The following is a 12,228-nucleotide window of genomic DNA, read 5'->3' on the forward strand; positions in this document are numbered from 1 at the left end:
TCTCACCTCTGCCTTGAACTCACTAGACATTTATGTCATATTACTTGTTTATTAACAAGATCATTACCCCACCTTTCTGCCTCCCAAGGGCTGCCAAGATAGCTAACAAATTAAAAATACAAAGTACTCTGTCTCACACCCCACCTATCCATCATATAGGAATAACACTACTCATTTGCAGGGTTGTTGGAAAGATTACAAGAAAAAATATTTATTGCTATAAAAGATTACAAGATAATGTATTTAATGCTACAAAAATGCCACAGATTATTCATGTGAAAAAACTAATCCAATTATATTGCAATATTGTAGGCTTAGCATGTACTCTGCATGCTTTTCTGCATTTTATTCCTGTATTTCTCTTGACACAAGAATCTCCATATTAGATGTTCATTTTTAAAAAAACAACAACCCTATAATCTGTGCCTGAAATTTTGCTTTGAATTTCATGTATGCTTTTTTGTTTGTTTGTTTGGTTCAACTGGTTTCATGCAAACTGTCAACTTTCCATCTGGAAGCACCAAATCACTCAGATGACAAAATACCTTATCAGACTGGAAGATTTCTTAATTGATCCTCAATACAATGATGGTTCTACTTGCCAGAAGCAAATTATGTTCCTTTAAAACATTAGGAAATCTGGGGAAATTAGACAAATTGAAGCCGCTCATGATTTCACCTCTGTCTTGCATGTGGTTCCCTTAAAGACAGGAGGTTTTGACACCCACAGTCCCCACCTCAGTGTAGTTTTCATTCACCACAGAGAAATGTCTGGCCAGTGGAACATCAGTGAGGACTCTGCTTGGACCAGGCTGCACCTTCATCAGGCATAAGGATGGCCAAGTTCCAATTCCAGGACATTAGTTGACCAACAGAGTGCATATGGAAGAGCATGGCGAAAATCACATGCAGGAGAGTAGGGTAAGTCCCATGGGAAGAATGTAGGTGCTAGAAAGGTGAAACAGAAGCCAGGAGAGTAAACTCCCATCAGCCAGGAGAGTATCGGCACTCTGGGCTGCAGATAGGGTTAGAAAAACTACTTACCGGTATTTTAGAAAAGGAATGCTTTGAGATACCCTAAACTGTATTGCCGCTCTGCCACTATTCCACTAGCAAGTAACCTAGTTATTACCCTACAGAAAATAGATAGAAAACTGTTATGTGACTGCATCAAGAAAGCACAGCATATTCAAGCATGAAGACAAGTGAAGCCTCTGTGTTTAGCTTATCAGCACTATGTATTTCCAGATTGCTGAAGTACATGCCTTACATGTTTTAAAAGACAAACAAGGAAATTCTGCTAATTCATTCAAGAAAAATAGATCACCATATCAAGATATACAGAAAACATACAAAATAGATCTATAAGACAAAGGGGGCTGGGTACACACAGGTACTCAAACTCAAATGTATTAAAGAAAAAAAACAAGGGATAGGATTTCAGTTCTTGAAGAATCTGAAGCTCAAACGTGCTCTCTCTTTTCTGGAAGATGAGTTCTAATAGTTTGTTTGATAATGACCAAGGCTGAACAGAAGGGTAGGCCCAGGCACAAATACCAAGCCACCCCTTTGATCTGGGCCTGAAACCAGTCAGAATAAATGCCCAGTACCACAGTGAAAGTAGCTAGCAGGTAAACCACCAGTCCATACACAGTGTGGTACAGTTGGAGTTGGGCCACAGAGAAGTTCCTCAGCAGCTGTGGAAACTGCAAGCATAGTCCACATAAGATCTGTCCACACAAGGCCAGAAGTGTCAAGAGACCCAGACAGCTGTGCCAGGAGACCAAGTGTGGGAGTTCACTTCGGTTCTTGCTGGAGATAATGAAGGCCAAGCCCAGTGTTGCAGCCACGAGCACCAGCATCTGTGCAGTCCAATGCAGTTGTACTTTGATCTTGGGGGAGCAGGAGCAGAAGAGGGAACCATTTGGTGAGAAGATCAGGATGGCTTCTGTCAAGCAGAGACAGAACTAAAAACATAGGAACTGATTAGCAACCTAGTAGTTGTCCCCTAACAAGCTTGCCTATTTAACTAGCTCATGTCCTACTTCATCTAAAAAACCAAGCCAGTGTCCCCGGTACAATATAGATTATCTTCAGTATCAGGCAATAAAAGCTTATCCAGAACCATATAACTTCAGACTGTAGACACAGAAGCTGTAGAGGAAGCAAGTAAGGAACTGAAATGAACATACTTTATATCAGCCTTAATTCATCTGAATTGGCCCAACTTCCTTCTCTAGGAAATACAACTCCCTGAAAATGCTGAGAATTCTATCTTTGCACGGTAGAGAACTGAATGCGCTCAACAGACTAAACAAGCCAACCACCCATCTGTAACACACACCCTGGCCTGCCTTCCATACATGCTCCCCCATCCAGAGGTGTATTGGGGGAAATGGCAGCTGAGGACATCACCTGATCTGGGCACACACCCCTGCCCCCAAACTCCCCCCATGATCGGAGGTGGGGCTCTGGAGCGGCTAAGACAGGTACTGCAGTGACAGGCCTGCTGCCAGTAGCCAGCCTGCTGCCATGCTTCCCAACCAAGACGCCCCCCACACCTCCTTCCAGGCCACCAACAGCTCTCCCCAGGCCCTGGGGGGCAGAAGCCAACTTGAAGGGAGGCAGGCCTGCTGCCATGGCGGGCAGCTCAGGAGCCGGCCTGCTGCCGTGGTGCCCTTCCAAGCCACCCCCGCCCCCGCACTGAGGGCCTGGGGAGGGAAGGAGGTGGCTTGGACGGGCGCTGCAGCAGTAGACCGGTTCCAGGCAGCAGGCCAGCTCTGCCTTTAGGCACCTCCCCCACACTGACCCAGCTCTGCTAAGACGGGTTGGCATAGGGGGAGGGGGGCATGGGGGCGATTTTGCACCCAGGGTCATTTGACACCCCCCCCCCCCCCCCGCTCCCATCACAACAGGTTAAGAGCTGGGTATTTATTTATTTTTCGCATTTTTATCTTGCCCAGTTCCCTACAGGGCTCAGAGCAGTGTACGATCATTTGTATTTCACAGGAGAGCACTTTTAATCTGCTGTGGCACCTGAAACAAAGTGAAGGGATCACACAGGAGGGTTTTCACATGAAAGGAAAGCACCATGGCAGAGCTAAGTCTGAAGCTTCTGAAACTCTGTAGGACGCCAGTGTTGCATAGTACAATGCTTACAAAGACTGTCTGCCAGTGAAATGGATTGCAAACAGATAACTTTTCCCAGAGAATGAGAGCTGGGGCTGGGTATGGTCAGGCATGGCACTTGCAAGGCCAACACCCAGAGGAGACAAGATGGTGGACGTAATTCCATATTCCCTGAAAAGTTAACACAGTCAGCAGCTGCCAGTCACTGTCTTTACTGTTACTTTCAGCCAGGACCAGTAAATGTATTGTCGAAGGCTTTCATGGCCGGATTCAACTGGTTGTGGTGGGTTTTCCGGGCTGTGTGGCCGTGGTCTGGTGGATCTTGTTCCTAATGTTTCGCCTGCCTCTGTGGCTGGCATCTTCAGAGGTGTATCACAGAGAAAAGTCTGTTTCTCACTGTATCTAGTGAGAAGGGAAAGTTTAGTGTGGTATATTGTCCATGTCCCAGGGTGGGGAACCAATCATTAAGTGTTTGGATGGAACTTGCTATGCAAAGGTGTGGTTGAGTGCATTGTATTGCGGGTGGGGTTATCAGTCCATTTTTTAAGTACTGGGAGCCAAGCTTTGCTAATTTTCAGAGTCTCTTCTTTCTTATTGAAGTTGTCTTGCTGTTTGTGAATTTCAGAAGGTTACTATGTCAGACAACACCAAGACAGAGTTCTCTCTGTGGTACACCTCTGAAGATGCCAGCCACAGATGCAGGTGAAATGTTAGGAACAAGATCCACCAGACCACGGCCACACAGCCCAGAAAACCCACCAGAACCAGTACCAGAAAATACTCCTCATCCCTCAGCAGTTAACCTCTCCTCTGAGGCTCACTCTAGCTCTCCCATCTCCCACTCTTCCTCTGCTTCCAGTCACCCCCAGTTTCATCATCGTACTGGCCTAAGGGATGACTCAACAACTAGACCTGCCTCCACAGTTTAGGGTCTGGCCCTTTCTATCCATTGCCTCACCCCTGCCTTAGGCCTAACAATACCCTTGCCATGGAGCACTGCTGCAAGTGACAACCATCTCCAACCCACCATCGGCATGACCAGCCATACTTGTCCCACAGGTGTGACTCCTTCGGATCTGATGTCCCCTCATCCCACTAAGCTGACCTGTTCTCCCCGGAGTGCCAAAAGTAACAACACCAGATAACAGAGTTATATGCAGAAAATAGAAAAAACTAACTTACTGCTATTGACATGAACACAGGGTGCCAAGAAAATAAACCTGGAAAGAAAAAGAAAAAAGGTTTAGACAAAGCTGAACAATTTCCCAAGCTATAAATACTCATGATCCCAGTAACTGATTCTTTTTTGGTAGCAGCCCAAAACAAAGAAAGTCTGGTCTTTGCCAAACAGTGACTGCTGAGTCAGACAGTCCTGCCAGGCCAAGGAGAATTTCCCCCTCACCAATTACAGAAGGTGGGCAGGTGGGAAGAGAACAATCATGTGTAAAATCATGGCTGACAGGGAGAATGTTATGTACATGCAGGACTCTGGATCACAGCCTGGGCATATGTGTTTCCCACTCTAATATATATTTATAATGCTAGGATGGATAAGAGAATGTGGTTTAAACTGTGCTTTTAAACAAGCCTTGTTTTTGAGGTAAACCTCCTCTCCAAGCTATTTCTATACAGACTGGATGTACAAAGCATGCATTTAATATATGCTGTTTGTTTCAATAACAGGACTAGAAGGTTGCTGAATTCTGAATATCTTGACAACAGCTGAGATGACCGTACAGGCTACATTAAGCAACAATTCAGGAAAACCTTAGGAAGTTCTGCATGTTCAGTGTTCCCCTCACACCCAAATCAGGAACATCCTACCCAGACAATCTCTGCTTCCCTGTGACTATCCTTGCATTTTCAAGAGAGAAGTCTATCCTCACATTTTGAAGATTCTGCAAATATGCAAACAAAAGAAAGAAGGAGCCAAGATATTCAGAACTATTTATTATGCACACACACCATGATTTTGATTGTCTCTGCAAACTTTCCAAACTGAGACTTTAGGTTCAAAATTGTGAGTGCTATTCTTTACCAAAATGAAATATGAGCCTTGGGGCACTCCGGGCAATTTACCAGAAAGCTCCCCGTGAGGAAGTTAATAATGGTAAGCAAGTGTCTCTGCAGTCTCACTCCTACAGACCTTCCCCTACCGTATGCAGCCACAGAGGAGTCAGGTTATCCTTACAGTGCATGGCAACAGTGAGACCCAACAGGACTACCTAGTTCCTTGAATCAACCAAAATGCACACCTAGAAAATAAAAGGTTCGGTCATTTCCTGTAATAAGCAGGGATCCTGCATCAGAAGTGCCAGGCTTGCCAATAAACAAGAGAAGCTGGAGAAGGGACTTTGAAGATCAGAAGTTTGAAAGTCAATTCTTTTTTCATCTTAGCTCACCTATCACATCTGCTCTACCTAAATTACTTGAACAAGATGACATTGTAGGCTGTGGCTGCAAGGAAATGCCATAATTCAAAAGGCTGATGAAGATTTTTTAAAAAAATAACACTGTTTTCCTTCAGTCATTATCTAATTTGCAAAAACAACTGTGTGCCTTAACTATTTCTTTTTTTTTCTTGACTTGGAACACACGCAGATGAAACATTCTCCTTGAGAAACACCCACTCAAGGCAGTTTTAAATCTCATACAAATTAATTAGGACTACATGTTAATTACAATAGGACCTCTTGTATAAACCCTGTCTTGGGCTTGGCTCTGTTTGGGTGCAATTAGTGAACTTCCTGCTAAGCTCTGTGTGCCTGGTCTTCCTCTGGCTCTCAGCCTGCCTGCCTAATCTCCTGCCTATGCCGTGACTCTGGACTACCTTGATCAGGCCTTTGCTCGCTGCCTGCCCTGACTCTGGACAAGAGTTGTATGGGGGGGAAATGGCGCACGGGGGACAACGCCTGCTCAGGGCGCCCCCCCGCCCCCCCCCCACACTCTGGGGTTGGCCTCCAGGGTGGGAGCAGCTTAGACAAGTACCTCAGCGGCAAGCCAGCCAAACCGCCCCCTTCCCTGAGTCATCCCCCGCCTGCTGAAAGGCGGGGGCAGGGTGCCATGGCAGGCAGCCCAGGAGGTGGTATGCCCATCCAAGCCATCACCACCTCTGAGCCCTGCCCCCAAAGGCTTTGGGGAAGGAAGGAGGCAACTTGGATGGGTGCCGCGGCAGTTGAGAGGCTGGTGCACTGGCACAATCCCCCAGCAGGGGAGAGGCCTCCCAATTATGTAATTGGGCTCAGCCTTGGGTGCCGACAAGTGGTGTCCCAGCACAGAGGGAGCTGCTGGTTGCAGGCCGGGCCTGTTCCAGCTTGTCAATATCCTTCTTGAATTGTGGTGCTCAGAACTGTACACAGTATTCTAGGTGAGGTCTAACCAATGCAGAATAGAGAGATACAATTACATCCCTCAATCTAGACACTATACTCCAGTCAAAATGAAAACCCTTCTTAACTCCATTAATTTGAAGGGAAAAAGCAAAACATGTACTTGGTTCTCTCACAAAAATACCCCTACAACACTTGAAAGTGTTTAATTACAGCTGAATCATGCCCATTGTAGCTAGAATCAGACACTTCCATGTCAAATACAACTGAAAGAAGTACTAAACAACAAAATGCATGCACATAATGGGACTGCCAGATCAAAAACTGAAGACTAAGAGACTATACAACGATCTGTTGTCTGCCCTATAAAGCTCACTAAATCTGTTAGATTCTAAAAGAAGTATCCATTATGTTCTATCGAGCTGTCATGTTCTAAAATAAAACTTCCAGCCACCAAACGGAAGATAAGAACATTCCAGACTTCATTAGGAAAGACCTACAAAATACCCACACTGGATATTAATAAATTATAACCAGCAGATACAGCATTTAAATGATTGCATAAAGCTAGGCAGAGTACACTGTGTCAAAAGATATCAACACATTTGAGTAGCACATTGCACAACACAATACAAACCAAGTAGCAGAGGCATCTCTGCGTTCTCCCAATATCCTATTGAAACAAATAAAACCCAGTTGTCCAGTTAAATGCTTAAACAGTGTCATCTAAGTTAAATTATGCCTTCTCATTGAAGTCAGTGGGTTTAGAAGAGTGTGACTTTGCTTAGGATTTCAATGAATGTTCCACACCTTTCCCTGGAGACTGATTTTATAAAGCCAGGCTACACTCTCCAGCAACATATTTACCAAATCATAGAGTTGGAAGAGACCACAAGGGCCATCAAGTCCAACCCCCTGCCATGCAGGAACACACAATCAAAGCACTCCCGACAAATGGCCATCCAGCCTCTGTTTAAAAACCTCCAAAGAAGGAGACTCCACCACCCTCCAAGGTAGCATGTCTTTTTCCATCTTTCAATTAACCTGTGATTTTTAAAAACTGTAGCTACCCTTAACCACAGACAATCACTTCAAACAATACAAACTTTATACACTGAAAGAACTGCAACATAGAACAAACATGCAAAGTGTGTGCATGGACAGATCATTGCCCAGATATTTTTTTTCTGCAGGCATATAACCTAGGGGGCCCCTGATCTGGATAGCCCAGGCTAGCCCAATCTTCTCAAACTTTGGAAGCTAAGAAGAGCCAGTACTGGTTAAAATTTGGATGGGTGAGCACCAAGAAAGACCAGGGTTGCCACACAGAGGTAGACCATGGCAAACCATGTGGAATATCTCTTGCCTTGAAAAACCCTATGGCAGACCTGGGCATTATACGGCCCGCGGGCCGTATCCGGCCCGCCAGATGACCCTGACCGGCCCCCCTGCCTTGCTGGGAAGCACAGGCGTTTTTGCCTAGGGACAGTACCTCTTGTCCCCGGGCGCATCCATTTTGGTCACGTGGGGGGCGCCAAAACGTCCCTGCACACAAGCTGATTCAGTAGGCCTTAGCAAGCCCGCACTGAGGCAGGGACTGTTGTCAGTGCCTGTTGTAGCCCCGCCCACTCTGTACGGTGGCCTGGAGTGTCCAGGGGGCGGGGGAGAAATCCCACTGTGCTCCCAGGAGCAGGACTGGGGCGCTCCGCCTCCCCTCCCTCTGACCCAGTGTGCCTTATTCTCCCTTACTCACAAGCCTTCTCAGCAGACTGGCTCCGATAGGCACAGGAGAAGGGAAGCTGAGCTGGATCCCAGCAGCAACAGAACTGATGATGATGCTGGCATTTGTTTGGTAAACCTTCAGATGGGGGTGATTTGTGAGAGATTTATATGCTTAAAAGTTAATTTCCCCTTGCACTGACTTGGAGCTGTTTCTCAGGCCAGCCTACCTCACAGGGTTGGTGTAAGGACAAAATTAGGAAAGAGAGTTGGTGGGGAGAGAGCCATGTATGTTTTGCTGGGGGTGGGGGTGATCTGTGAGAGATATTGCTGACATTTGTTTGGTAAATCTTCTGATGGGGGTGATTTGTGAGAGATTTACATGCTTAAAAGTTAATTTTCCCTTGAACTGGCTTGGAGCTGTTTCTCAGGCCTACCTCAGCTGTTTCTCAGGCTAACCTACCTCACAGGGTTGGTGTAAGGACAAAATTAGGAAAGAGAGTTGGTGGGGAGAGAGCCATGTATGTTTTGCTGGGGGTGGGGGGTGTTTTGTGAGGTGGTGCAAAAATCATTGTTTGGTCGTGGTAGGGAAGGGTGGCCACCCATACCCGGGGGGGGGGCGCCAAATTCAGGTTTTGTCCCCGGGCTCCAGTTTGCATAGATACACCTCTGCTGGGGAGTGAGCCTTTGAAAGCCCGCAGAAGCCCGGTTGCCTTGGCTGCGGCTGCGGGCGAACTTTCAAACCACCATGCCCACTGGCTTGTTGGGGAGTGAAACGCCTTTGAAAGCCCGCGAGAAGCTGGTTGCCTTGGCTGCGGCTTCTGCGGGGCTTTCTGCCTTGCTGAGGGAGTGGCGCTTTAACCCGCCAGAAGCTGGTTGCCTTGGCTGCCGGCTTCTGCGGGGCTTTCAAAAGCGCCTTGCGCCCCTGCCTTGCTGGGGCGCGAGGTGTCTTTGAAAGCCCCGCAGAAGCCGGTTGCCTTGGCTGCCGGCTTCTGCGGGGCTTTCAAAACCACCTCGCCCCCCTCCTTGCTGGGGAGTGAGGTGCCTTTGAAAGCCCCGCAGAAGCTGGTTGCCTTGGCTGCCGGCTTCTGCGGGGCTTTCAAAACCACCTCGCCCCCCTGGCTTGCTGGGGAGTGAGGCGCCTTTGAAAGCCCCGCAGAAGCTGGTTGCCTTGGCTGCCGGCTTCTGCGGGGCTTTCACCTAGCTACGCTTGCTGGCGAGGTGTCTTTGAAACCCGCAGAAGCCCGCTGTTGCCTTGAAACGCTTTTGGCTTCTGCGAGCTTCGCCTGGCACAGGGAGTGAGAGCGCTGAAAGCCCCGCCATGAAGCTGGTTGCCTTGGCTGCCTGCGGGGCAAAAGCGCCTCGCGCCCCTGCCTTGCTGGGGCGCGAGGTGTCTTTGAAAGCCCCACAGAAGCCGGTTGCCTTGGCTGCCGGCTTCTGCAGGGCTTTCAAAACCACCTGGCCCGGCCCTCCACAATATTTTCTGTTTCTTATGCGGCCCCATGGAAAAAATAATTGCCCACCCCTGCCCTATGGAGTCATCATAAATTGGTTGTGACTTGATAGCACTTTTCACCACCAACCACGATTTGCCTTGATCTCAGCACATACATCAGGCACAATGGAGGAGCTAGTACGTACTGCTGCCATGCCATGCCAATCTCTGGTTTTCATCACTTTTCCCCTCCAAAAGCATTTTCCATGTAAAATTTGTAATATGTGAAGTAATTCCAAGCAGCGTTTAAGTACTGTTTGAGTTACATGTATTCATTATATATTGCTTTCAGAGAAAAGGGAGTACGATTTCTTAAAACTGAAACCAAGGTTAAAATTGCTGAACATGGATTAGCACTTTTAAACTCTGTTTCCTCCAGATAAAATATCCTGATCTGTATTCTGCCACTTCACTAAGCAATTGTTGAAGTCTTTCCCCAGCCTAGTAAAAACCTTTCTTCCAACAAAACAGCTACCAAAATAGGAGGAACGTTCTTTGGGGTGCAGGTGGTTCCTCCAGACTTAGGCAGGCTGCCACCCCCTGTATTATTACTGAAGAAGAAGAAGAAGAAGAAGAAGAAGAAGAAGGAGGAGGAGGAGGAGGAGGAGGAGGAGGAGTTTGGATTTATATCCGCCCTTTCTCACCTGCAGGAGACTCAAAGGGGCTTACAACCTCCTTTCCCTTCCGCCCTCACAACAAATACCCTGTGAGGTAGGTGGGACTGAGAGAGCTCCGAGAAGCTGTGACTAGCCCAAGGTTACCCAGCTGGCATGTGTGGGAGTGTACAGGCTAATCTGAATTCCCCAGATAAGCCTCCAGAGCTCAGGCGGCAGAGCGGAGAATCAAACCCGGCTCCTCCAGGTTAGATACATGAGCTGTTACCCTCCTACACCAAGGGAAGAAAACAGAAAAAGATTAAAATTGGAATTGTAGCCAGAAGAATGAAAACAGCAGATTAAGGTCACTAGAGTGGCCTAGGGTTGCCAACTTTGGGTAGGGAAATTTCTGAACATTTCTTTTGGGAGGGGCAAACTGGAGAGGGCAGGGACCCAAGAGAGCTATAATGCTATAAAGTACACCCTTCCAAGCAGCCATTTTCTCCATGAGAATAGATCTCTATTGGTTGAAGGTGGCAACCTTTGAGAGGGTTCTTACTGGGGGGAGAGGCAAGGGGTTGCACCTTTCTTTTGCAGCAGGGAGATTCTCACAAGACATGATGTGGTGCCTTTATTCATTCTGTTCCTGGACTACCAGCACAGCCATCTAACGTGTTCCTAGGACCTGTTTATCTGTCTTATAAAGCCTTGCTCAGGTGCCCTCAGAACCATAGGCATGAGTGAGTCTATATGAGGTGTGTGTCCAGTGGTGGGATTCAGCAGGTTCGCACCACTTCAGCAGAACCGATTGTTAAAATGGTGCTTCTAAACAACCAGTTGTTAGGTTTTCCAGGCTGTGTGGCCGTGGTCTGGTGGATCTGGTTCCTAACGTTTCGCCTGCATCTGTGGCTGGCATCTTCAGAGGTGTATCACAGAGAGAAGTTTGTTACAGATGCAGCCACAGATGCAGGTGAAACGCTAGAAACAAGATCCACCAGACCACGGCCACACAGCCCAGAAAACCCAGCTGAACCTGGTCGTGAAAGCCTTCAACAACCAGTTGTTAAATTATTTTAATCCCACCACCGGAACTAGTTGTTAAATTATTGGAACCCCACCACTGTTTAAGTGTGTCCCATTTGCCAGAGCAACGAGATACCTTCCTGGGTTAATTCTCGTGACAGTTAACAAGACATGTGCTGGACGCTGTTGCAGAATTATTATTGTACCCAAGGAAAGGGCGACTTTGTGGAAATGATCAACAGCCAGTCTTTATAAAGCTCTCCAGGAGGCCCAAACATACTTGTGGCAACGCCACGGACACCTCCCCATTCCAAAAAAACGCCCTGTGGTCAAGAGGAGGGGCTTGTGGGGACCTCCTTTAGTACCAGCTCCCCTCCCACCCGCGGCCTAGAAATATATTTGATAAATTTGAATATATTTAGTACCAGATCCCTCCCTCCCGCGGGCTTGAAAATGTGTGTGTGTGCGTGTACACATTATACACACAGGGGGGTGGGGAGGAAAAGGATGCCACTCACTGGTGCCCGGCCTGGAGAGAAGCAGCAGGAGCACCGTCATGCCCAGCGCCGCCAAGTGCGCCACGAGCCCCCAGCCCCGCCGCAGCCAGCCAAGCACCAGGCGGCCCGCGGGAGCGCCTGCCATGGGGAAGCTTCGGCCTTCCGCCACGAGCTGCTGCTCTAGTCGGGGACAGGGCCGGGTGGGGCTGGCGGTGACACCCACCTGCCCGGGGAGAGGACGGTGACCTGGGTCGCGGGGCGGGGCTCGGCACCTGGCGGCTCTTTGCTGCAGAAAAGGAGGTGGGTGAGCCCGGCCTCGCCTTGGGTGGAACTAACTACTAGGCAGTGGAGCTGCCGCCGGCCCCCTGAATAAAAGATGCTGTCGTCCTCCTTAGCGCTGTGTGCGACTGCGAAGCTGAAACCCGGCAACAGTTTCCAGC

At 48.1% G+C, this 12,228-nt stretch overlaps 1 protein-coding gene across 1 annotated transcript; it reads right to left on the minus strand.

The window, feature by feature from the left end:
• Positions 1-1,219: 1,219 nt before the first annotated feature.
• On the minus strand, positions 1,220-12,005 carry LOC125433549 (probable transmembrane reductase CYB561D1). The gene is made up of 3 exons (XM_048498156.1): positions 11,810-12,005; positions 4,312-4,349; positions 1,220-1,967 (listed from the first exon to the last, which is right to left on the minus strand). The coding sequence occupies exons 1-3, from the start codon at positions 11,931-11,933 to the stop codon at positions 1,464-1,466; spliced, it is 666 nt and encodes a 221-aa protein (XP_048354113.1). The 5' UTR covers positions 11,934-12,005; the 3' UTR covers positions 1,220-1,463.
• Between the last annotated feature and the right edge of the window lie 223 nt (positions 12,006-12,228).

This window comes from Sphaerodactylus townsendi, linkage group LG05 (genome assembly GCF_021028975.2).
Source record: "Sphaerodactylus townsendi isolate TG3544 linkage group LG05, MPM_Stown_v2.3, whole genome shotgun sequence".
Taxonomy (NCBI): domain Eukaryota; kingdom Metazoa; phylum Chordata; class Lepidosauria; order Squamata; family Sphaerodactylidae; genus Sphaerodactylus; species Sphaerodactylus townsendi.

Bases quoted from the DNA above. Each gene is read 5' to 3' on its own strand.
- LOC125433549 (XM_048498156.1), bottom strand. From the start codon at position 11,933: ATGGCAGGCGCTCCCGCGGGCCGCCTGGTGCTTGGCTGGCTGCGGCGG. The intron at 4,350-11,809 runs GTGAGTGGCATC...TTTTCTTTCCAG, and splicing joins TCTCTCCAGGCCGGGCACCA to GTTTATTTTCTTGGCACCCT. The intron at 1,968-4,311 runs GTAAGTTAGTTT...CTATGTTTTTAG, and splicing joins CTGTGTTCATGTCAATAGCA to TTCTGTCTCTGCTTGACAGA.